This window comes from Sitophilus oryzae, unplaced genomic scaffold, assembly GCF_002938485.1.
Source record: "Sitophilus oryzae breed Bouriz unplaced genomic scaffold, Soryzae_2.0 scaffold_562_pilon_pilon, whole genome shotgun sequence".
NCBI lineage: Eukaryota > Metazoa > Arthropoda > Insecta > Coleoptera > Curculionidae > Sitophilus > Sitophilus oryzae.
Genome location: NW_022147154.1, coordinates 3,402,573 through 3,430,263, shown reverse-complemented (window position 1 = coordinate 3,430,263; position 27,691 = coordinate 3,402,573). Strand labels below are relative to the sequence as shown.

At 30.8% G+C, this 27,691-nt stretch overlaps 1 protein-coding gene across 1 annotated transcript in view; it reads right to left on the bottom strand.

Annotated features, from left to right (window-relative positions):
• Positions 1 to 24,929, bottom strand: part of LOC115887304 — a 28,283-nt gene extending 3,354 nt beyond the window's left edge. The window contains exons 1-2 of the mRNA XM_030906697.1: positions 24,636 to 24,929; positions 12,199 to 12,378 (exon numbers count right to left, since the gene is read on the bottom strand). Coding sequence (XP_030762557.1) covers positions 12,199 to 12,378; positions 24,636 to 24,732 — 277 coding nt within the window. The 5' untranslated portion in view covers positions 24,733 to 24,929. The remainder of the gene's footprint in view (positions 1 to 12,198; positions 12,379 to 24,635) is intronic.
• Between the last annotated feature and the right edge of the window lie 2,762 nt (positions 24,930 to 27,691).

The following is a 27,691-nucleotide window of genomic DNA, read 5'->3' as shown; positions in this document are numbered from 1 at the left end:
GAAGGGCATGGAGGGCCCTTCACATATGAACCCCTATAATATATTAAGCCTCTGACACGGCACTGTTTGGAGTCAAATGATAACAATTTGGTCTCGGGTATTATTGGTCCTTGTATTCTTTAGTCAATGGCTGCATAAATGAATATTCTTATGAAGCTGCGCAAATATACTATCAAAAAATAAAAATCAGCCGATCAACTTCATAGATTCTCGGATATATTGTGGTCCTCTTCTGATCCTTAGGATACATCCTCTAGTACTATCCTTTTTACAAAGTCTAGCAACTTGGAGACTGAACCCCTCATGTAGCGTATTGGCAATAGCCCATCATTGCCTATTACCGAGAATCGCACATTTGCCAGCCTGCCGGACCGACATAAAATGTCTTTGTGGATTCTTCCTCAGATTGGCAGAACCTACACATGGCTTCGTCCATCAATTCCATGAGCTTTACATGCCTATTCAGCTTACAATGCCCTGTTAGTAAACCCACTACCGCATTGACTGTCTTTCTATCTTTGCTTATTTGGTCTGCCGTGAATTTTGGCGAATGTTCTACTATGACTTTTTCGCCTGTCTTTGCCCTGGTGAGTTTCTCCACCATTCTAGAGATTTGTTGGCCACCCATCTTTCCGTGACCATTCTCATCGACTTCATAAGAATATGTTATTTTCACTTATAGAACTCAATAATTGGTATTGCCTTTTAGATGTTTTTATAATCGAAGTTTCAATAGAGCGTAGTACCAGATTTTTTTTACATAACATAAGATATGCGAATATCTACGTAAATATAAATATGCAGGTGCAATAATATGGTGATGCAAATGACTGAAATTGACAAGCCCAGATATGCTGACGTTTACATGGAAACGATTGATCGTAAGTTGGCAGGCTGGTATGAATAGGTTGTGGTAAAAATAGCTGTGTATCTTGCTACTTTCAAAATATAGATCTCTTTTATTCTCTTTTTTTTTATTTAACTAAACCAATCCAATTTAAAATAAAGCGTGAATCACGAAGTTCCTCAATTAAAACTGGTATAAATGTATTTTTGAAACAAATTGGGAAAGAAAAATTATCACCGCACTAGACAGAATTAAAAATGTTGTTTGTCATGTCCTAATTTTTTCAGTTTAATATTAAATATAAAATAGACAACCAATATAAATAGATTGATGTATACGCATCGATTTATTAAAATTTCTAAAATCAAACTATTATGACAACCGCAATTAGCAGAGGTCAAGATGTCACGACGTTCATGTAACGTTTTTCAATGCATATAGGGTGTCCTTAATTAGAATTTTTGAATAATTCGTTGAGAGACAAATAAGGAAGCCTAGAGGAGTTATAATGTATTTCGTATTTAGTCAATCTAATACTGAAATTTTGTCATTTTCGTACAGGATTACCCCTGTACATGTTCTTTTTACTAACTAACCTTAAAAATCTTTAATCTTTGGGTCTAAGCTTGGTAATTTTCTGTACAGGGTCCGGCAATAGTGCGTCGAGCATCTGTAGCTCCTGGAATAAAAAACTTGGGAATTTTGATTAAGTGCAAGCCTAAAGTATATACTAGGATGTATTTCAGGAAAATATTTTAACTTCTACAGGGTGGCTCAAAAAAGTGTGAGTGGATTGGGATGCTTTTTTTAAATGGAACACCCTGTATATTATTACATTTTTGGCTTCTGTAGAAGTTTTTCCATGAAGTACATACTTTAGGTTTGCACTTAAACAAAATTCCCAAGTTTATTTTTATTCTAGGAGCTACAGATGTCGGACGCACTATTGCTGGCCACAGAGAAAGGACGTTTCTTGTATATTTAGATCATTCATGATATAAATATACAAGAAATTCAGATTCATGTATATTTATATCTTTTTGGCAATTTTCTGCATCTCTATTCTTTGAGTTCATAATAAGTAATTTTGGACTTAACCTCGTACGGCTTAGACTAGGCGCTCTGCTAGACGAGAAGAAAACAATGTACTTGTTGTTATTGAACTCATTTATTAATTTTTTTATTTAAGTCCAGTAAATAAACCAAACGATAAGGAGATGCGTTTACCAGGAAATGGTCTATTTTTAGAACGTAAATTAGAGCCATTTCATTAAACTTATCGTGCCGAAAGTACCACTAAAATACGACAGGAATTCCAAATTAATCAATTGTTTATTTGTTTGGTGCAAGGTAGTATGCAGTGCCGTCCTGAGATAAATAATATAAATAGACAATTAACTAACTGTACAAAAAGCGAAGGTACTCGGATATAAAAACCAGATGTAAACAGAAAAATGCTATATACCTAATACCACAAACTAACTTTAATACTACACTAATATTTTTCACAGATTCACAGAACATACTAAAAAAACACTTACTCCAGTGTATTTTAGTGGCGCCATCTAGTGTGCCAGGAATGAACTAAACCTGGCGGAAAATTTGAATATACCATATGTTATGTAAATTGTTTAAAATGTAGATACAAAACAATCAGAAACAATCAGATTTTCAGAAATCAGTATAAAAATTTATTTTCTTACATCTGATTGTCGCTGACTTGTTCGTAACTACTCTGAGAATAAAGAAAATTATCAATAAATGATAGGTATTATATTAAAAGGAGTTGTAAATATTGTAGTGTCAAATGGTTCCATCATACATTTTACAATACAGATGAAACTCAATTCAAACTATACGATAGGTATTTATTAATAAAGCTAATATGAATAACCTATTTGAAATAGTTTCTTCGAAAAACTTCTTCGAAATAGTTTTATAGGTTCATTATTTTCCCAAAAATTAAGTAAAAGTAACTTAAATGTTCCTAGAAATAGAAGTATTTACTAAAACTATTGTAATAGAAAACTGGGCAAATCTTGTAATAAGGTACGTAGGTACCTGAAACAATTTAATTTTAAATAAAAAATGTTTTCACACACAAATTCCTAACTCGGTTTATGAAAATTATGTTTTTTTCACAATTCACGAACTACTTCCTCACCTGTCGCAATAAAGATCTAAAATCACAAATCCGGTGAAAAATACATTAATTATTACAACAATTGAAGATCAAAAGTTCAGAAATCATAATTAACAGCTGATGATTTACCGTTATCAAATTTATAAAAGTGTGGTTTAAAATCAGTAGAAAAAGAAACAAAATATGTCCTTTTTGTCAGTTTTTAGGCAACTATAAAAACTTAACAATTTCGTACGCAATCTTTAGGCAACTATAAAAACTTGATACGCCATCTAGCGCACCAGGAAATTACTATCTCAATTAACAGATCGTTGAAGGTCGTATATCTCAGTTGACTGGCCCTGCCCTGATTGCTATTTATTTATAAAAGTTTATTAACGAAGATTGTATGTGATTGTAATATTTCATTAAATTATAAAGATTTTTTCAGTACGATTTTTTATACGGGGTGATTCAGGCTTCCGAAAAAGCTCTATATTAGGTTTTTGGTTTGTGAATTTTATTTCATTTTTTTACATAATATGTAAACTAACTAATGTAGAGCCTATTTTCGGAAAACAGAATCACCCTTATAAAATATTTTTTTCCTGAGTATTTCCTGTTATTATAAAAACTATTTTATACGCCACTGGAGAAAATGTTGTTTATTTATTACGTGGCGCCAACATAGAAAAAATATTATTTTTTCTAGATAAACTAGTCAAAATTGTTTACGCCCAGACGTTGCACTATTGGGGGTTATGAACAAGGAGGTACCATCAAGAGATCAAAAGTCAGTGAAGGCACGAGTCACATTAGATAATATTATATAAAGATTTATTACTTTTATACATCATTATAAATTAGTATCTCTATAAATATATCAATTTTTACATTATGAAACCTATATGTTGTCTAAAAATATTTCAGATAATCTTGAATAAATTATATTTAATAAACCTATCTAAATTGTTTGCCGTATTTTTTCATGGATATAGATGAAATGGTGGTGTCACTAGATGAAATGGTGGACTTTTTACCCAAGCTTTTTACGAAGCTCTTGATGAGCAATTTCTTTGCAAGCTCTAAAAAAACTTATATCTTCAAGGTGTAAAAGCCTCTTGCAAAATGTGTTAGAGAACTATACAGGGTCGCTGATGTATGGGAACGTTCGATTATTGGGTAAAATATAGGAGGTACGTATCGCAAAAAGTTTAATCTAAAAGTTATAGGGTTGTTAAATGTCTATTAGCGAGTGATAAATTTTAGTATACAGAGTCGATCATAAAGTCGTGGCACATCAAAATTTACTTTTTTTAAATTCAACCCCCTGTACCTGTTCCTTCAATTCTAAGCTAAAATACAGGGTGGCGCACCTCATTCGCCTCGGTTGATTATACGAAGACGGAAAGATGTACAAAATATTTTATGGGTATATGTGGGGAGTCAATGTGCACAATTTAAAATTATTTTGAAATATACAGGGCGTCTTCTGAGACTTCTCTTAGTTCTGACTAAGATCCATACCAAAGTTATCATTTTTCTTATGGAACACCCGGTATTTTATTTAATTTTTGGATTCTTGGGCCCAAAAAAGACATATATTGTAAGGGTTAAATGTTTAAAATCATTGGTTTTTGAGATATTTAAAGATATTTAAATATGCATGCTACAAGAGAATTGATTACCAATACCCTGTACATTACTTTTCAAAATTAATCTTCTGCTGAGTTTAAAGGCAAAGAAATAAACTTTACTGAAAAATGTTATTGCTTCCTTAAATTTATACAGGGGTACCAAAAATTAGTTATTTATTTTAAGGATTTATTCTACATAAAAACTTTGTTATTTCAAATGCAACACCCTGTATTTTTTTAAATAAATCGAAGCAGATTCAAATGCTCTTTCAAACTATATTAGGGTTTCCTATACCTATCTATCTCAGATTTTGAATAAAAAGCGATTTTTAAATAAAATGGTAATCAAGATGGCTGATATCGCCATGGCAATTTTCTAGTGACAGTTAGTAACTATTTTCAAAATCGACATTAGTTTATAGACTTTATTTAAATCTATACCAGTTTACTTTTATTTAATTGACCTACAATAGTTTAATAAATAATATTTATTAATATGTATTTATTATTCTATCAAGAAAAAGGAACAAGTAGTTCTTTGTTTTATTTTACGATAACTTGTAGATATATGATTTTTTTATAAAAGAGCCAATTACGGCAAATTCAATTTCTTCACTTCCCACGACAGGTTTCTGCTTCTGCGCCTAATAGGATTTTTATAAACTACACTACCAATTCTGCGAAATAGGAAATAGGACAAGTAGTTTTTCAAAGGAACGCTTATCAAGAAGATTCCTATTTGGATATATTTGAGCATTAGCTCTTGAAGCCAAGAAATAATTTTCCTCACAAAACAAAATCACTAGTAACATATCCATTCGTTCCACCAGCAGATATGGCTTTATTTTTCTTCATAAAATAAAGAATACTTACTTATTAAACTATTGCGGGTAAATTTTAGTAAACTGTTTAAATAATAATGTCCATACACTAATGTCGATTTTGAAAATAGTTACTAACTGTCACTAGAAAATTGCTATGGCGATACCAGCCTTCTTGATTGCCATTTTATTTAAAAATCGCATTTTATTCAAAATCTGAGATAGATAGGTATAGGAAACCCTAATATAGTTTGACAGAGCCTTTCAATCTGCTTCGATTTAACTAAAAAAATACAGGGTATTCCATTTGGAATAACAAAGTTTTTATGTAAAATATATCCGTAAAATAGGTCACTAAGTTTTGGTACCCCTGTATAATTTTAAGGAAACAATAACATTTTTCAGTAAAGTTTATTTCTTTACCTTTAAACTCAGCACAAAAATTAATTCTGAAAAGTAATGTACAGGGTGTTGATAATCAATTCTCTTGTAGCATGCATATTTAAATATCTTTAAATATCTCACAAACTAATAATTTTAAACATATTTAACCCTTATAATAAATGCCTTTTTTGGGCCCAAGAATTCAAAAATGAAATAAAATATCGGGTGTTCCATAATAAAAAATATAACTTTGATATGAATCTTAGTTCTGAGACACCCTGTATATTTCAAAATAATTTTAAATTGTGCACATTGCCTCCCCCATCAACCAAGGCGAATGAAGTGCGCCACCCTGTATACAACGTACCTCAGACCAACCGTTTTCGAAGCATTGACTTTTGAAAATATCAACAATTCGATTTAATTAATTAAGATGTGTTTGATTTCATTTAGATGTTTAAAATGAGATTATATATCAAGTCTGGAAATTACAAAAAAAATTGTTTAATATTTCATAATCAAAACTTCATAATTCGGAAATGGTTGAATTTAGGTACATTATGTGTATTACGAGTATGCTTAAAATTGAAGGAAGAATTGAAATATGCAAAAATATACAGGGGCATTTAAAAAAAGTAAATTTTGTTGTGCCACAACTTTTTGGCCGACCGGGTATAATTAAATTTACTACTAGCTAATAGACATTTAAAAACCCTATAACTTTGTATTTAACTTTTTGTGGTACCTTGTATATTTTACCCAATAATCGACCGTTCCCATACATATCAGCGACTCTTTATTTAATAAACCTATCTTAATTATGTTTCCAAATTGTTTACTCTATTTTTTTCATGGATTAACTTCCAAAATTATCCAGTGAATCCAAGCTTTTTGGTTAGCAATTTCTTTCAGCATATAGAGAATTAAATGTATACCTGCAAGGTGCCTCTTGCACAAGATAGATAATGTTCTATTAATTCCGTTGTAAATTCGCTATAAACATAAATTTCGTTTCTATTTTGCGTTAATCTCTCAGATATCTAAGATCTAAGATACCCTAAATTTTACCAGGAAGAGATAGCCTGTCCATTGTCCATGTCTGTTGTGTTTGTTATTTTAGTTCAGAGATAAATTAAACTTTCTGTTATTTTAACCTACGCTATTAAAAGATACGTACAACTTAATCTTAGATAGGAACTATCGGAAACAGGAAATAGCCATCTTATCTGATAGTCAAGCAGCGATCAACTCAGTATCAATCAATTCAAAGTTGGTCAAAGAATGCACTGAGAAGCTGAACAAATTAGGCAAAGAAAAAAAGTCCTCCTAATCTGGATGCCAGCTAACCAAGGGAAAGGTAATGAGAAAGCAAATGATCAGAACCGTTCTGCTTCCCAAGTGGATACCAAATAAAAGCGGAACTAAAGAACTTGGAAGATTCCATCCGTAATCTGGAATGGGAATCCTGCAACGGTCTAAGATACTCGAAGAAGTGTTTAAAGACTATTAAAGTAAGAACAATCTTCGGATTGTCACGGGGTTTTTGATTATATAAGGGGATACTGTCTCCGCTATGAACACCTCAATCGATTGAAGCTAAGGAAAAACGGCGAATGCAGATTCTGTGGAGAAAAATAGGGAAACACCAGAACACCTCATCACTGAGTGCACCGAGAGGACAACCATTCGTGCCATAAACTTTGGTACGACTGATATTGCAACTGGAGAACTACCCTCTGTAAAACCGTCCCAGATTCCCTGACTCGTTGATCAGATTATACTACATCGTAGTATGTATAAGGAAAAGTAAAAGTAACATCATGTCTTAAAACAATCATGCTGTTGTTCGTTCCATTGAGATGCTCTCTTGATTTCTTAATAAACTTTTATTTTTACTGTCTCACAACTAAACTCATTAATTTTTGTCGCCCTTTCATAATTTACTATAATATTTTTATATATGTGTAATTCAACTGACATCCTTTTATTTATTGCATAATAGCTATGTAGCTTATACCATACCAAAGTTTACAGAATTAAAATTATTTCTGTAAACTATGCTATGAAACTATGAGAATATGATGAACACAGAAATGGCATCAGAGATGACTTTGAAACGAAGATCGATGTCATTTTATATATAAAATTATATACACTCAGATGCAGAAAAAACGCAACGGAGAAATTTTTGGTCAACTTTAAAGTGTTATATTTTGGTGTTTTTAGCCCTATTTTCATTATTTTTTTAGCAAGCTGTATATAATTATATCAACTTTAATTCGCAAACTCACCTTTTTATTAGGTAGTATCTCACTTTAGTATTTTGCATATTATACAGGGTTAATCGAGGGGTTGTTTTTTTACCCTAACTTTAAAACACGTCGTGTGTAAATTTTCCTAAAATATAATTTTACGGTCAAAACCAAGACTTCTGAGCATTTTGTTTTTTCATTCACGTCAATACATGCTTTGGTTATTTTTTAAGAGCGAAATGAATCGATAACGATCAATTTGCAATTTTTTTAATTATCATTACTTTTTTATGTAATTTTTTAATATGACGAGATGGTTTTGGTGACTATTGTCATAACGTCATATTAAACTGCATTGGATACCCTATACTAAATTAAAAAAAACGTTAAAGACTAACGATACAGTCCTAGTTTTAATAGACATTAATAACGATAACCAGAGCTTATGATATTAAAGAAAACACCTGTAATACGCAAGTATACAAACAGAAAAAAAATTGTAAAAAATAGCCTAATACTTTGTATCACGTCCCTTGGCTACTATAACTGTATAGGTCCGTTCATACTGTCATTGAGGCTGCATATATCATATTGCGATATGTTTTCCCATTCTTCTTTAAGGACCAAGCAAAGTACATTTAATGAAGCTGGTACCGCTTTGCGACCTCTAACCCTCCTGTCAAGCATATCCCAAACGTCAAACGTGATGGGCAGTTCATAATAGTATATAGTTCACAATAATCATCAAAGCCCCCTTGTCATATTGAAAAATAACTTGCAATTGCAAAAATTGCAAATTGTTTGTGGCAAGTTCATTTCGCTCTTAAAAATTAACCAAGGCATGTATTGACATGATCATACACACTTTCCAGGTAGCATATCTATTGATACGCAAGTAGCTCCGACCGAACCCCACAATCCTCGCAGGGAAGACAGGGAGACGGCCAAGCTAGTAATAACGGAACAAAAACTGAAATGGGCTATTGACACCTTTCAGCCTTATAAAACAGCAGGAATAGATGGGATATTTCCTGCCCTTCTAAAGGAGGGTCGGGAAATAGCTTCACTCCATCTATTAAACAGATTTTGTGGGGAAAATGGGGAAATACCAGAACACCTTATCACTGACCACACACAATAGATGTATAAGGTCGCGGTGATTAACTCCCCTCCTAAACATTCTACATTCTACATTGACATGATCCAAAAAACAAAATGCTCAGCAGACATGGTTCTGACCGTAAAATTATATTTTAGGAAATTTTACACACTAAATTATTGCAGAGGGTGTTTTAAAATTAAGGTAAATAAACAAGCCCTTGATTAACCCTGTATAATATGAAAAATACTAGTTTATAAAAAACTGAGCTTACGAAATAAAGGTGATATAGTTATATACAACTTGCTAAAAAAGTCATGAAATTAGGGCTAAAATTAACAGAAATATAACACTTTAAAATTGACCAAAAATTTTTGTGTGTAGTTTTGAGTGTAGTTAATATTAGCGATCGTAATTTCCAGGCCCACTGTATACTTTTTTTTATCATATGGTATAATCCTTTATTCTATTGTGTTACTATATCCAATTATTAATTTCAGACGCTATTTTTTATAAGAAAAAGACACTTCACGTTAAAAATAAGAAAACCTTATTATAATACCAAAATATGCTGTTCAGATTAAGTTAAAAATAATCCCTCATCACTCAAGAGCCTAAAAAAATTGTTTTTTAACCCGGATGGTGGACTTTTGATAAGTGCTCAAGGACTTGGGGTGGGTATTTTAGCGTCCCATATTTTATTTGTGTTTCTAATTAAAATATGGTAATGCAAGCTCTAAAAAATCAGCAATTAAGGAGAAGATATATCGGGGGTGTCCTATGACTATAAAACTTCGGTTTTCCATGTAACTTCCTCACAGTAGCTCTTGTCCTTCTCCGGTCAACCGTGAAAGGGTAAGTAAAATTTTGTTATAGCAATATTTATTCGAAAATATTTTAGAGTTTTTTTATACTAACTGAAAATTCAAAATCTTTAAGATCAATAACATGAAACCATATATAATTAAAAAGAAAATCGTAGAATTTTTTTGCGACGGGTGAAATACAATAATTTGATGCCTCAGCGATATGGCTTTGAAATGAAGATCGCTGTCATTTCATATGTAAAATTATGCGCCATTTTTTCTTTTGTTGATCATGCATATGTATACAGGGTTAGTCTTAAATAAATACAACTATTTTCACGGCTGGTCCATTTCGATAAAAGAAATATATTTTCTCTTTGCTGTTTTACAAATGATGCCCAAAATAGCCGATTTTTTTTCAGTTTCACTCGATTTGTAGTGTTTTTCGTTCCCATCTTATCTACTATCTATGTGGCCATCTTTTTAAAATAATTGATATATTTTTTAATTTAAAATTTAAAAAATAAATAGAAATTTTCAAACATCACATTTTTTTTGCGATAAAAGCCATCATAGTTTCTGGGATAAAATGTAAAAATACATCAGACCTGAAAATATTTGCATTTATTTACGACTCATGCGGTATAACGGTATACAACCTATGTATATTGTATACAGGGTCGCTGTTATGTATGGAAATTGTCAATTATTAGTTAAAATATAGAAGATACCGTAAAAAGTTAAACATAAAAATTATATATAGGATTTTTAAATATCTATTAGCGAGTAATAGATTTAAGTATACAGGGTTGGTCATAAAGTCGTGGCACATTAAAGTTTTATTTTTTAAATAGAACCCCTTGTATATTATTGCATATTTCAATTCTTCCTTCAATTCTAAGCAAAAATCGAAATATGCACAATGTACCTCAAACCAACCGTTTCCGAGTTATTGACTTGAAAATATCGCTTAAACAATATGATTTAATTAATTTCGATATGTTCAGTTTCCTTTAAAGATGCAATTCTGCGGAAACTGTGATACTTAATCTTAATAATATTTGACGTTGGTTGTCAAATTAGCATTTATAGATGTATAAAATGAGATTATATCAAGCCTAGAAATTACAAACTTTTCGTTTAACATTCCAATTCTTCAATTTATGTACATTGTGTATTACGATTATTGTTTAAAAAAAAGAAAGAATTAAAATACGCAATAATATACATGGGGGTTCAATTAAAAAAATAAAATTTGATGTGCCACAACTTTATGACCGATCCTGTATACTTAAATTTACTAGTAGCTAATAGGCATTTAAAAATCCATTACAACAGTATCATAGTTTTGGAAGAATGGCATCATTAAATGAAACTGAACATATCGAAATTAAATCAAATTGTTAAGTGATATGTTCAAAAGTCAATAACTCGGAAACGGTTGGTTTGAGGTAGATTGTGTGTATTTCGATTTTTTCTTAAAATTGAGGGAAGAATTGAAATATGCAATAATATACAGGGGGTTCTATTTAAAAAAAATGAAACTTTGATGTGCCACGACTTTATGACCGACCCTGTATACATAAATTTATTACTCGCCAATAGACATTTAAAACCCCTATAATTTTTGTATTTAATTTTTTTCGGTACCTTGTATATTTTACCAAATAATCGACCGTTTACATACATAACAGCGACCCAGTATAAGGTAATAATAAAAGTAAATTCAAGTGTTTTAAGGAAATATAATTTCTATTTGCCATTTATCAAATAAATTTAAAATAACCGAGATATACTTTTCTTAAACCATATTTTTTTAAATGATTTTAACATTTTGAGAACCGTCTGCAAACAGCTTACGCCCTGTATTGTCAAATGAACAAGAATTTATACACTTAATATGACTGAAAAATACGTTGTCATATGATGATAAAACAAGCTGCAATATTTGTTAAGAATTTTATTATTAATAATATCAGTTAATTTGAAAATAACAACAATTTTTGTGTTTCTGAAGTCGAACTATATTCTACCAGTTAATAGGTACTTGCATTTATTTCTCTATTATTACCATTATTACTCTGTATTTATGACTTTTTCAAATTTTCTTTGGAGATATTCCAATAAATCCAATTTTATAAATACTTGTAGTTTATAATATTGTTCGTCTATCTGGTATGTAAATTTACTGAACTTTGGAAGTTTTGTAAACAAAATATTCAATACTTACGAGGAATGTTCTCTCTGATACTTCTCAACCATCGCACTGGGTACTTGTAATTGGCTGATATGAGAAGAGGCAGTACCAGAAAAGAGTAGGTTGTAACGAACCACCCACCAAGACTAACTAAGAGTGGTACATGGCCTCTCGAACAGTAGGGTAGTAGAAATAAAATGGACAGCAGACAAACTGAAAAGCCAAAAAATAAATTAAAAACTTATTGAAATCATATTCGTCAGATTTATCGATGATAGGAAATAATTAAAACTCGTTTTTTCGCTGCACTTTTAAAAAATGTCTGTTGAAATAAGTTAGAATAGACGCCCGCCCCATCTTCGCTGGCCAATTTCTCTAATTTTTATTTGACCTATTACCTATCTTTTCTAGGCGGCTGTAACGGGCTTCGTGAATGTTCTCTCGCTAGATTTTTCTGGTTGAATTAATATTAATGGCATAAATATTGAAGTCGGACAGCACTCCGCTTTAGAGCAGATCGTCGCCTCTATTAGAATAACTAGCTAAAAATAGAGCCGTTAAAACGAACATTTATGTTATTTAGTGGATCGCAAGTGTTCCAGTGAGATTCCAACTGGAATATTATTGGACCCACGCTAAAAATCGATTTAGTTCCTGATTTAAAATAATTATCTTAAAAAATACAGAGCAAACCAAACTGGAAGAAAAAAACAACGTGTCTCAAAAGTGGCTTACTTCTATAAATTTGTTATTTTTTTAGATAAAAAAACGAGATTTGGTATGTTAGTGTATGATATACATTAGTATTGATTGATGTATTCAATTCTTTTCCGTCACTTCCTGTTTCACCGGAAATTACTGCAACTTTTGATTTTTAAATGGTACCCTCGGTATTTTTTTACTTTATTCGATAAATGATACTCGAGAATGTATCATATGTCAACTTTTGACATCTTCGCTTAGAAAAATTGTATGTTAAATTTCAATCTAGAGTGCCATGGCATGGTGTTAAAAACATTAATTTTTAATCTAGGAGCCTTGGAAAAATAGATTTGATCGTCTAATATTTTTAGTATCTTATGCAGGCCGCTTAAAAGATGCTCCAATCGCATTTTTAATCATAACTTAATTTTTTCAAATGGAACGAGGGTGGTTCATTAACATATTTGGAAAAAGTTTTTTTTGCGAATAATTTGGTACCACACACTTGGTGTTTCGTGTTAAATTATCGTTATGAACCGCATGTTACAATTTCAAATAAACCATATGCAAAAATGTCAAAAGTTGACTTATGATATGTCATTATATTCAAAGTGTCATTTTCGATTGAATAAAGTAAAAAATACCGAGAGTGCCATTTAAAAATCAAAAGTTGTAGTAATTTCCGGTGAAACAGGAAGTGGCCGAAAATTATTGAATACGTCAATCAATCCCAATATATGTCATATACTAACATACCAAATCTCGTTTTTTTATCTGAAAAAAATAAAAAAGTTTTAGGGGTAAGCCACTTTTGAGATGCACCCGGTATAGTCCATCCAACTGGAGGATACATGACAGTGACAGTTGTGTCTCAGTGATTTTTTTACATTCAAATAAGCATTTGCAGAATCTGGCATTACCGGCAAAGATATTCTAGACAAAATGTCTGATTTATCACTTCATTTCTCCTTCGAGTAGAGTAAAGAATGAGTAAATAAAATTTTATACAGAATATTGACCTTGTCTGACAGACGGTTTCCTTTTCGTTCTAATTATGTTATTGTTCAGTGGTACTATTTTCATATTGCATTTCTTTTTCTCTATATTAAGAAAATGACTAATTGTTGATTCTCGTATCAAATCGAAGGAAAACAATATTTCGATACGAATTGATCAAATTATGAGGAGCATCTGAAAATTTAAGAAATATATTTAAAAAATTATTATCGTAAACAGACGAGAATTTATTATTTTTACTGGTATATTGTTATAAAAGTCAGCGTGCTAAAAGTCCATCGATGCGGGGGATGCGTCGCATCCCTTCAAAATATTGTGCTTAGTACGTTTTTATTTAAAAAAGTCACTGAGATCTCATAATATAGTAAATTAAGATTCTCAGCAAATTTATTCAAATAATTAAATTCAATTTTAATTATTTAATTATCTTGGTCTAAGACCTACACTAAACGCTAAAAATAAAAATATCTCTACCAGCGCCAACGCGAGGATGCGACTGTTTTCGCTACATCTTGAACGCCGCCGAACGCGAGCTGGGGTCAGCGAACTTTCCGGCTGCGATTACGTCTCCCATTCGCTGTTTTAGTCGGTGGGTGATGCGGCTTTTTAAACACATCTCGTTCGCAGTATAAAATAAAAAATATAGTCGCGCGTCGCGTTGACCGATTCTGAGTGCAGGGGTAAAATAGAAATAATTTTGCAATCATCCTTCAGTTCTATGGTGTATTCAGAAAAATTAAAAACTATTGAAGAAGCTAAATTAAAAACCTCTAAAGCATATTTTGAATATTAAAGTATTATAGAATATTAAATTAAAGTCGTGTGAAATTTTAGTGAAAATGTTTATAAAAGTAAACACTGGTAATGTGGTTGTAAGGCACTCAATAAACTTTTTTGTTGGCCTTGTCTATTTTATCTAACAGAATACGTTAGCAAATTTGTTTTTTAGCTAGATTTAGTTCTTTTTAAAACTGGTTTGATTATTTTTTTAACCTGTTAAATTTTTTGTATATTTTATTTTTGTAACTTCAAAATTAAAGACTTGAAAAAAAAAGGAAAAAACTTTATTGCGTTAGTAAAATTGGAGTTACTTATTATATCCCCTTGTATTGACCCCACGCTACGCCGCTGCTAAAAGTATATGCATATACATGTTCAATATATATATATATATATATATATATATATATATATATATATATATATATATATATATATATATATATATATATATATATATATATATATATATATATATATATATATATATATATATATATATATATATATTATACATTCAACCAGTAGCACATAAAGTTATAAACATTCCTTGTATCGATTTTTTCTTTGATCAATTTATATTGAACATTCGAAGCCGTTCTAAAAAATCGATATCATTGAATGTACGGCCCATTTCTAATACGTTATCAAATCTAAACTAATCTATTTGTTAAAAATACTTTATTTAGAACAAATAATTTAATAGAGGTTTGAGTAAATATTTTCAAGTATGAGGTGCATCAACACCAGGTTAATATTATTGATCGAAAACAACTGTTAAATTGTTTAAATTTCGTTCGAAATGAGTTTACTTAGACAATATTTTTACATCCAGCTAATCGCGGCTTTCAGATAGATTCTGTCAATAATCCAGAAAACGTTTATAAACAATAGAATAGTTCCTTGTTTTTGTCCATTATCATGCGCAGTTAGAGTGTCGATAGGCAATATTTAGTTCAATACTAATTACGTTTACTTAGATTCGTTATTTCTTACATTATTTTTGTTATAGCATTTGCTTCATTTATATATTCCAAAGGTTTCGATCAACAAAAAATAACAATTATTTTTGGGGTTTAATTGCCTCGGACAATATTTCTTTAATCCACATTTTATATTAGGTATGTATACTGTCTTCTGTCACAGTTAATTATTGCTACTTTAGTCTTTTTATTTTGCATTATTCATATAGTCCAGGAGGCACTAATTTTTTTTGTACTTATTTTCCCAGTGGGTGAATACATATGTACTAATAGTTTGTTCGGATAATGACATTAAAAATGACAATTTGTCAGTCTGGCTAAAATTTTCGGATGGGTCAACACAATAGAAAAAAAATTCACAGTCCTTTACAAAGATGCAACCGGGGGGGGCATTGAAAATGATGAATAAAAACGTAAAAATATGATTAGTGTTAATATGAGTGTATTACATACATATGTTTAATTAACGAACTTAACAAAAAACAACAGATTTAAAGATTCACTGAAAAAGTAGTAGTGTTAACATTAAATAAAACATTATCAATAATAATTATGCGATCGCACCTATCCGTAAAACAAGCAAAAAAACCTCGAAAAAAACAAAATAACATACAAAACATCAGGTTAACATGATGACAGATCATGATCAATTACAGATAAAGAATTCTTACGGAAAGTTACACTTTACGATATAATTTTTTAACTGTTAAAGGCAAACCCCATTTAAACACAAAACTTTTTAATACCTACTACTGTATCTAAAAGACTTTTTTTAAATTACTAAATTCTTAGCCACGCTTCTGTTTTTCTTGGCTGTTGTGCGTCACGTCACAGATTAACAGGCCCACGTTTGCACCACAAGGCGATGCTGCAGACCACTAGGTAGACCGGTCGTAGAAATTTATGTTATACAACTTGTAGTCTTTATTAAGAGCACTAATACTCTCTTTATAGGTTATTTTTTATTCTTTGAAGGATAATTGAGGAAGATATATTTCGTTATGATGTCACTAAATAAACCCTTGTATAAAATTTTATACTGTCTGGTTTATAATGTTATAGTATTGCATTTTCGTACAGCAAACTTTCATTCCTTATTCTACTCCCTAAGGGTATAAATTTCATAAATTCGCTTTACCTTTGTGCCAATTTTTATGTGTATAATCCAGAGGTCACCAAGTTTTATATAAATTTTTACTAACTTTACCCATTTGGTTGATGAATTTCAAAAATTTCTTCTAATTCTTTTTGTAGGATTTCATTCTTCTAGACCAAATAGTAAGGAATTTTCATACAACAAACTGTTCCGAGATAATTTTACTCTCTAAGAGGATGAATTTCCTAAAATCGCTTTGTGTAGTTAATTCACTAATGTCGTTTAAACGAACCTTTGTGCTAATATTTATGTATCTAAAGCTGGCGGCATGAACTCACTCTAAAATATCTAAAAACGTATTATATAATCTAACTGACACACCACTGACAATGACAAATAATTTATTTCTGGAGGTATTGTGTGTGTAGGTGTTTTTCAGGTATGTTTTAGTATTTAGTCGTTTTACACAAAGAAATAGCCATTAAGCACTATAAAAATACTTCATAACAAATCTACACATATATACCTTTCATTTAAAAAAAGAATCATCAAGATTGGTAAAAGCGGTTTCGGCGGGATGGATGCAACAAAAACTCTTTGAGCTTTTATATATGTATGGATTAATTATTTTTCCAACATATTTTACTTTGCAAATTTTTATAAATATTCAGACTCGCCAATATCGTACTCCACCGTGTCCAGCCTGTTTAGCCAAACGTAGGCCGATTCCTCTTCGGCGGCGTCGTGACCCTGGCCGAAGGAAGAGTCTTGAAGACGCTCATCCGCGCATAGGAACAAGTTGACTGCGTAGCGTATTGCGTATTAATCGATTCTGAAACTTTCTATCTCGTGTATAACATGTTACGCAAGTTTATTATTTTAATCTCGATTTTAAGATAAATGTGTGAAATGCCACCTGAATATCTTCCGCCATGACATGTTTTTACTTTTTTGTTATGGTAAAGTGATTTGTATAAACTTTATTCAATAACGTATATTTTCCACCATTTGTGATTTTTTAATTTTAAGCGAAAATTAAGTATAACGTTTTAGGAAAAAGAAACACTGTAATATTTAAAAGAATAAGAAGAAGTTAGTCTCATTTTGAAAGGAAAACATAAAAAAACTCTTTCTATAGAAAAAGTCTTTATACTAACCAGAATCCGGTGACATATACGCGGTCTCACCGGAAACATTACTTATTACTTCGCATAACTTGAAGAATATCTACTTTTAATAATGATCACTTCAGAAATACACCAGTAAAAACATTTATTATTTGAGATTAAAACTCGAATTAAATTATAAATATTAGTTACCTATGTTGTTATAGCTTTCATATGCCTGTTTAACGACTTAATAAGTTACCTAGCGAAAAAATCTGTGCGCGTACCTACCACTATTGTTACAGGTTAATTCGTTAAAGAAATATGTTACACGAGTTAAAAACGCTAAAATTTTAATGGTATTACTTGTGCATTATTTTCCTTATAATGTAGTTTGTTAATTAGACTTTTTAACGACTTTTAAGTTACCTAGGAAAAAATCTGTGCACGTACCTACCAGTATTGTTACAGGTTAATTCGTGAAACAAATGTGTTACATATTATTCGTGGTATTAGTGGTATTATATTGGAATCAGCTTGGCATTAGTGGGGCATTATATGAGAAATTTTGGTATTTAATTTGTATTTTTGGCATTACTTTGGCATTAGTATACAGACATTTGTAAGCGGTTTACTCCTTGTAGATAATCAAAAGTTTTTGATAAAATTTGCTTTTATGTCAGATCATTTCTATGAAAAATTACATTAGATTTTTATTAAAGACGCTGGGTAATTATAAAACATTGACTAATAAAGCTTGTCCACTTTAAATAAGGGGTCACGAAATATCCTCCTTGGAGTGTTTGGGTTAAGGGGTGTATAATAAATTAATCGTTGTTTTATAATAAAAACCATAAAACATTTATTTGCGAGTAAAATAATGCAATGGTTGGATATCTCTCCTTTATAATTAGGTGACTAAAAATACACTAAAATAATTAGAAAAAAAATCTTGTACTTATTTAGTAATTACGTCAATATTAATTAATTGACTTTCTAATCTATTCTATTTTATGTACAAATATATTATTAAATTTTAAGCATTAAGTAATAAAACACTTTGTGCCCTCTTATATCGTAAGAGGTTACGAAATATACTCTTGGTTACACCCCTCACAGAAAACAGTGTAAGGGGTGTAAATAAATTGTATAATCACTGTTTTTTAAAATAAAAACTATAAAACATTTCTTATTTGTGAGATTAAAAAAACAAAACAATGCATTGGTTAAAATAAGTACATTCAATACATATGTATGTGTTATAACATAATATAGCCATTGCTATTATACTATTATTATTAAAATAATATGGGTGTAACATATTTCTTTAACGAATTAACCTGTAACAGACATTTATATGCCCAGTATATTTTTGTTTAACAAATCAATCAGGGAAAAATCCAAAACCTACCGTTATAGGAGGTATAAGATGATTAAACTTATATAATGACAATTACTTATCGGATAACAAATTAATTACTACGGTCAGCTAGTTCAGCTACTGTCTAGGTAGAATATACCTCGAGTGCCTAGATTAAAGCTTATTTTGACGTTACCTCTCACTTCCGTGTCACAAGCTGAATTTTTCAGGGATGGAAGTACAGTACATGATATGGGGACCCTTATTCCGAAAGTAGTACAAAATTAGACAGGGTAAAAGGGCACTATCATCAAAAATCGATATATTAATACCACCGTATAGAGAAAACAAATACTTATTTTTTGATCCAGTACACAATAAAGTCTTCGTAGGGAGTAATTTTTTATAATTATTTACAAAAAACATTTCCATTAGCGCTTATGACAAAAAAACTTTAAACATGATTAATCATTTCAATCATGCGAAAATTTGGTTTAAAATAGATTTTTTTAATATAACTTTCATTTAACGAAAAACGAAGGCCTAAATGAAAAAAAGAAACAATTTAAAAGTTTCGCTTATGTCTTGACAATGTATCAAAGCAAACCCCATATTTTTTGCTTTTAAACTAATAAAGATATATCAATAAACAATTAGCGATGTAATGGTTTCTGCGCGCGCTGGCCGACTGCCGCCGCTGCGCCGAGATTTCCTATACCCTTGTATATATGACGTCATGGTGTGGCAAATGTAGCATTTTAATTCGATTTGGGCTCCCTTATATAGGATAACAGAAACATTTTCAATGTTAAAATACAGTAGACTTATTTCCCTAGTATAATCATTTTATTAATGGAAATAATAGTCTGGCACACAGAGCTGCAACAAGTCAGTTTTAAAAAGACTTAATAAGTCTCAAGTCAATTCTAAAATCAAAATGATTTAAGTTTTAAATCAATTTCAATATAAAGTTCAAATGACTTAAGTTTTAAGTCTTTGACTTAATTCATTTTCTATCAAGTCAAGTCATTTTTGTAAAGACTGAATTGTTTGTAAAGACTGAATTGAATTTTGTAAGAACTTGAAATTTAACGTATCATTTGATACTATCAGAAACTATAATTAAAAGCAAGTGTGGCAGATTTACGAAATTGGCAAATGAGTCTGGCAGCGCGGCATCTTGAAAATTGCAAAAATTTCAAAATTTTTGCTCTTATTTTCCCAGATTTGAGAATTTGCCACATGCCAAAAAAAAATATTATAATTTCATAGAAATGAAGTGATGAAGCCGCACGTGCGTATTTAGATAACATACGATAATAAAACACGGGTAACGACGCGGGAAATTTTTGACAATTTCGTGATTTTCAATACGGCAAAATCGAGAAACATACAGCAAATCACTTTTTATTTCAAAAAAAATTTAAAAGTCGCTCTAGATCCCAACACATGATGAGAAGTTTAAGACAAGTCACCTTGACCAGATATTTTTATTGCTATAACTCAAAAACTAAGGGAAATAGAACATAAAGTCAAGAGATCGATTTTTTAGAAAATACTATGTAAAAATGTAGAAAACTAAAAGCTTTCTCGTGTCTAATATTTATAAAGTTATTGGCAAATTAATTTTTTTGATGACAGACTCTGACATTTTGCTAAAACCATGTTTTTTGGATTCCTGAAGTCTTAAAACGTTGAGAAAAGCGTTTTTGACTATATTCAAGTTTCTCCCTAAACCAATACTTCTTTTATCATAAATTATGAAGACTAAAAACATGTAGAGATGACTACAATAATTCCCTGCATAATTGAACATGCCGAATTTACCGCACCTGACAGACGTCCACGGGCAGCTGTAATTATAATATAAACATCTGACAAATTTTTAAGACTGCGAAAATAAGAATAAGGGCAATGGTTTCACTAATTTTTATCCAATTTTTCACCTACCAGACATATTACCTAGACGATTTTTTTTCTTAACCGCACAACAAAAAAAAAGTGCAGTATGCATTTTCATAATATCATACATAATACATTAATAATATATATATACATAATAATATACTATACATAATAATATACCGGGTGCGTCGCAAAAGTGGCTCACCCCTATATTTTTTTTATTTTTTCAGATAAAAAAACGAGATTTGGTATGTTAGTATATGACATAAATTAGGATTGATTGACGTATTCAATTGTCTTCGGTCACTTCCTGTTTCACCGGAAATGACAACAGATTGATTTTTAAATGGCACCCTCGGTATTTTTTACTTCATTCGATAGAAAATGACACTTTGAGTAAAATGACATATCATATGTCAACTTTTGACATTTTCTCATATGGTTCATTTGAAATTGTAACATGCGGATCATAACAACAATTTGACTCGAAATACCAAGTGTGTGGTACCAAATTATTCGTAAAAAAATGCTTTTTCCAAATATACTAATGAGCCACCCTCGTTCTATTTGAAAACATTGAGATATGATTAAAAATACGATTTGGGCATCTTTTAACTGCCCAGGACAAGACAGTAAAAACATTAGACGATCAAATCTATTTTTCCAAGGCTGCATGTTTAAAAATTAGTGTTTTTAACACATCCGTGGCACTCTAGATTGAAATTTAAAATACAATTTCTTTTTAAATAGAAAATGTCGAAAGTTGACATGTAATATGTCATTCTATTCAGAGTGACATTTTCTATGGAATAAAGTGAAAATATACCGAGGGTGCCATTTAAAAATCAAAAGTTGTAGTCATTTCCGGTGACACAGGAAGTGACCAAAAACAATTGAATACGTCAATCAATCCCAATTTATGTCATATACTAACATACCAAATCTAAAAAGTTATAGGGGTGAGCCACTTTTAAGACGCACCCGGTATATACTAGGGTCGGCATTTCTGGTCTTGGGTGGCGATTTTCGTGTGTTTTAAGAGTACGGTCAACCACGCTTAGTAAAATAAGATGTACTGAATAAAGACAGAAGGCAAGTATTTTTCCAAGCGCATGGAACCTAGCGTCAAATTAAATGATTATGTAATAAATACTACGTATTTTTCCTCTCTCCGACTTACTAGATTGCCATAGCGATTCACTCCTATACATATGTAAACGCCGACCCAAGGTTTCGCTTGCCAGCAGGGTATAATATAATCATTGACATAATTCCCTGTAGACATAAGGGATTATTCTAGGGATGTTTAACCTTACTAGGAAAATAAATACCGAAAATCTTCACTGCCTCCTAGACTAATATTTAATTATTTAGAATTTCTTCTAAATATATTTGCAACGTAAATTATTTAATAAATACCCAAGACTATTTTTAGATACATTGTTGCTTAACGATTTTGATCTAAATACTTAAGTATTTGAAAATGTTGAAATAAATGTATTTACGGACATTCTTAAGCAACAAAAACAACAACATTCCAAGTATTTGTTAATTACTTAAAAGTATATATAAACAGAAACAACTTAGTAAATTGCTTGTTATTAGGTAAAAAAATTCCCAAACTTTAGAAAAATTTCTGTTTCTCAGTGATAAATGATCATAGTATGGTTTCTTGTAAATCTGTATTTTCTTATAAACATAGGTGATATAAGGATTGACTAAATCCAACCAGTAATTGTATGCTTCAAAATATATTAAGTAATTCCTCCAATCAGCCGGTTCACTTGCAATTTTATTACTTAAGCAATTAGACGTGGAATCCATCTTGCCTGTTGATGTTTGACTTGTCAACTGAACGTCAAATAGTTATAATGTAGATGTCGCAGGCGTATCGAATAAAGCTTGCTTTTCATGCATCCGTTGTCCGACGATACGTTGATACGATATTAATTTTATTGGTAGAATTTAAAGACTTTGATTGGTTAGAAAATAACCAATTAATTTTCATGCCTCCGTTTATCGGATATACGTTGGTGTCATTTTATATTTTCGTTTCCATAACGATTTTGCTATTTTACTTATATTTTTATTAAGGTTAGATTAAATTTGTCAAAAAAGTGTCAAAACGTCCGTTATCGTATGAACGGATCCATTGACGGGCTAAAGTAAAATATTTACGGATGAATGGCGCGAAAACGCTATGACCAATCAGAACCCCGTCGGACCATCGTATCAACAGTATCAACGTATAACGGATGCATGAAAATCAAGCTTAACTCGGCATTTTTCAAAAACACTAGGCTTATTATAAAACGCAGGCGTTTTTAACAAAAGAAGGATATTTTACAAAGAGCCTATCTGTTTTCTGTCACTTTGCAAGATGCCTAATGAGGACTAGTCTTATTGCATAAAACATTTTACGCGGGATTGGTATAACCAATAGTATAACTAACCTAAATTTATTTAACGACATTTTCTTGAACTTCTCTTTCAAAATTAGAAAATAATGGCACAAAAAGTGATAATTCTGTTAATAAGATATAAATTCATCTTATTCTAAGGGAAAGCAAAGTTTCACAAAGAAGCAGCCCTGTACACAGAATCGAATTACAGAATATAATAATTAAATAAGATATTAATATTAAAATTTAATATATTTTGTATTAAAAATTATGTTACTTATTAATATTATATATAAGACGAAAACAACTTGAACTCTATTTCATAAATAATTATTGAAATAAGGATCAAGTTGTTTTCGTCTAATCAAAATAAAATTTTGACATAAATTACTGTTTTTGTATAGGAAAATATGGTATTATATTAAATATAGCATAATTAAACAAATTATTCTATATGCTCATGCTCATAGCTGACTAAATTTTGATAATTTTTTAATATGCCTGGCTTTGATTTGGCATTTTGTAAAATGACTGAAAACAGCTACAGTCTTTTTGCAGAACTGTACAGAAAATATCGTTATTGTTTAATATGCCTAATTCTGATTAGGCTTTTTGCAAAGTGACTGAAAATAGATATGCTTTTTCTAAAAATTACTTCTTTTGTTTAAAAAGTCGGCCTAATTTGCCTAGTATTTTTGCAAAGAGCCGGATAATTCTATACGCCTGCGACATAGACACAACTTGGTCTGTACTTTTTATTTGCAAAATTTGGCGATGCTAACAAATCATATGATTAGTAGTTGCGTGTGGACCGCGCTTAACATTAGAAAACTCAAACACGTCAAATTTCTTTGGAGAAATTTTGCGGGCCGACTTTACGGATTTCTTTTTAAATAAATTGAACAAAAGTTTTTCTATGAAAATGAATAAATAAAAGATTGACTTGACTGGAACAACATAAAGTCAAAATTACATGTCATGGCTTTGCTCACAAAGCTCAACTTTTAAGGTATATTACCAAAAATAATTATTAAATATCTGTAATACCTTAATTAATTTAATATTATTCAGATCACTAATATTGACATTAAAATTATTAAAACAATTACGAATTTTTACCTGTTTCTGCAATTTTTTCATCACGATCTTTGTCATCTAACTTGGGCAACGTATGCAGACTTCTTAATCTGCCACGAACTCTAGTTATCATTCCCATGTTGCTCACTGAATATTCACAGTAAAAATCACACTTTCCAGTTTCGAAAAAGCGTTTTTCCAAGATTTTCACTTCGGTTTCTCTAAATTTTTCGATGAAAATTCAAAAGAAAATGTTTCTTTGTATCACTGTACGTTTTTTCGCCAGCTACAAATACGACTGCGAATCGCGAATTACCAATTTCCATTCATGTGATGTTTTTCAGGATGTGCCTATGTCCCCACCCCTCCATCGTGTTTTTCATTTTGCGAGATTTCATACAGGGTGGGTCGAATATAATTAATTTTCCATCGTGTACACAACACACTTACTCAGCATGGTTATTTTTGGATCGACTTCGAAAAGAGGAAAGACATCGGTGTTTTTATTGTCGATATTTTAATGCTGTTCTGCTTAAAAATATCTTTGAATATCGTAGGTTGAATAGTCGTACGATCTTGGCCCGACACGCCTCTTTTTATGTTTCAAATTTAACTGTAAAGACAACAACGAAGTGGACAAATTGTAGTTTCTTAAAAGAAAACTGTTACGTCGAAGTTTCACTATCGTGATGATTTAGCGTAGTCATCCTGTAGTTTATTCCTGGCAAGAGTCAACAGGAATACCGCTATAATACGTTAAACTTGAGATCGGTTATTTTTAAAGCGTATAAACATGTTTTGAATGTTTGAAGTACGATCATCTTCACATCCCATTACAATAAAGCTAAAAAATGTGCTAACAAAAGTTTCTTAAAAGATTCGCTGCTCAATAAAATTATTTTTTGTCGAATAATATTTTAGTTTTAGAATGCTTCTCTTAAATTCTCAAAAATAACAATGACAACATATTGTGATCTGTGAGCGTTGTTGAATTCTTTACTATATATAAAAATTGCAATCACAGATAACATTAGATATTATTATGTTATTTGTGTTACAATCATAGATAGAGAAAGGATGTCTTTAATGTCTTTGGTTACAATTCTAGATCATATATACTGGTTGAACCAAGGGGCTGAACAGACTACTTACGTGGATACGTAAATAACTATGAAAACTGTCGCAGACATATCAACTATTTACATTTATCTTCTTTATTTGTTGCACATGAGGTGCTTTTACTTTGTATATTCTTGTCGCGGAACTACTGTCCACAGGCTAAAAATGCATATACAGGTTGTTAATTTCTTTATTACTCGTGGCAAGAGCTTTATGGTTGAAATATGGCAACCTCGGCCCGCTCGTAGAGATACGACGCGACGCCATAGCGACGCGAAGGGACGAGTCGGCAGCTTAGCTTAGTACTAATTTGGAATGTAGGCAGTGTTGCCATTCTGTTCCCCAATAAGTAACCGTCCAGTTAACAATCTGTATATGCTAGACTCATATGCCGAATTCGCCCATTGAGCGAAATAAATACATCCACAAAGTTGCACGAAAGAGTTTTGATTGCATTGGTTTCAACTTCTATGCGGAGGGGGTTAATCTTCTGTTGTTATATTTTATCAAAAAAAAAATAATCCCAACCGCAAAGAAGTTATATAAAGACTATTTATAACCACGAAGTTGCACGAAAGAGTTTTGATTGCATCATAAATAATAGCATTTAATCATATCGCGAAATGAGTATTTATTTCGCTCAATGGGGAATTCGGCATATGAGTCTAACATATAAATACAACAAGAAATTGAATGTTTACTGTCAAAAAAAAATTATATAAAAAATACATTTAGCCACTCCGTACGAATAAGAATATTCTTAGGAAATCTAACCAGAAAGTATGCCGTGTGGTTTAATATAAATAAAAGTACAACTGAATACTTTATTTCCCTATGAAACGATAATTCGGCGTCCTTTATAAGAATTTCCACACACCAAACACTTTCTATTTTTTTATGTAGTAGTATATAAAAAGTCCAACGAAAAAAAAAATTGAAATATAAAATATAATTGCCCAAACTTAAAATTAACTTCTTAGTGAAAACACTTGCATCCATTGCTATATAAAGGCGCTCGATAAAAGAGTAATTAATAACATTTTTAAAATAAAAAACGCAAAAAACAAGCGGCGTTACACAATGAAAATGAAATGACAATACAAAGAAGAAAAGCGTATGACAATGAAAAGTTGTTTCCATAGCAATGTATAATTTGTACTTTTTAAAACCGTATAAAATTGTGATTCTTTTGAAAATATGTGCAAATTTTAATGCGCATGCGCAAAGTAAGATTCTCGGGGAAGACCAGGGAAGATAAACCTACTGAACTTTTCATACGTACAATAAAGAAGGTTTGAAAATAGCATGTCGTGATCTTGGAGACACCGTTTTTAATGCTAATCATATATATTAGTATATGTAATGATAATATAAATATGATCTAGGGTTACAATATAAAAATATAAATTGTTTCCAAACAAAAAACATGTGCAAATTTATTTCATTTTTCTATATATTAAACAATTAAATAAGACTGAAAAAAATAGAAATGAAAAGAAATAGAATAGAATCAAGTGTTTTACGAAACACATCTAGGGATTCTAGAACTTTTAGATAATTACAATAAATTTAAAGAAAAACAGGAAACTTTATAATGAATACCTATAAAACACTGTAAACAAAGTATTTTTTTGAATAAGTGTGTTTACATATTTTGTAGGCATTTATGAATTTGTTCACTAATTTTAGAGACAGCCAACTTAATTCTGTAAGCTTTGATACAGCAATTTCTAAAAAAAAATATTTAATGTATTTATAAATTTGATGACGTAGGTACGCAAATATGATGTCAACATAAGTTTGAGGGCATTTTCTGATTTATTTCTAATTTTCATAGCTAAAATATCACATGTTTTTGAAATTCATTGAGTCTGAATAAACAGTATTGTAATCACTAGTTAAATCATGAATTTAAATCAGTTAAAAAAATTAAAATAGGGTGTTTGCTCCAAGGGCATAGAAAAGGGGGGGGGTACTGG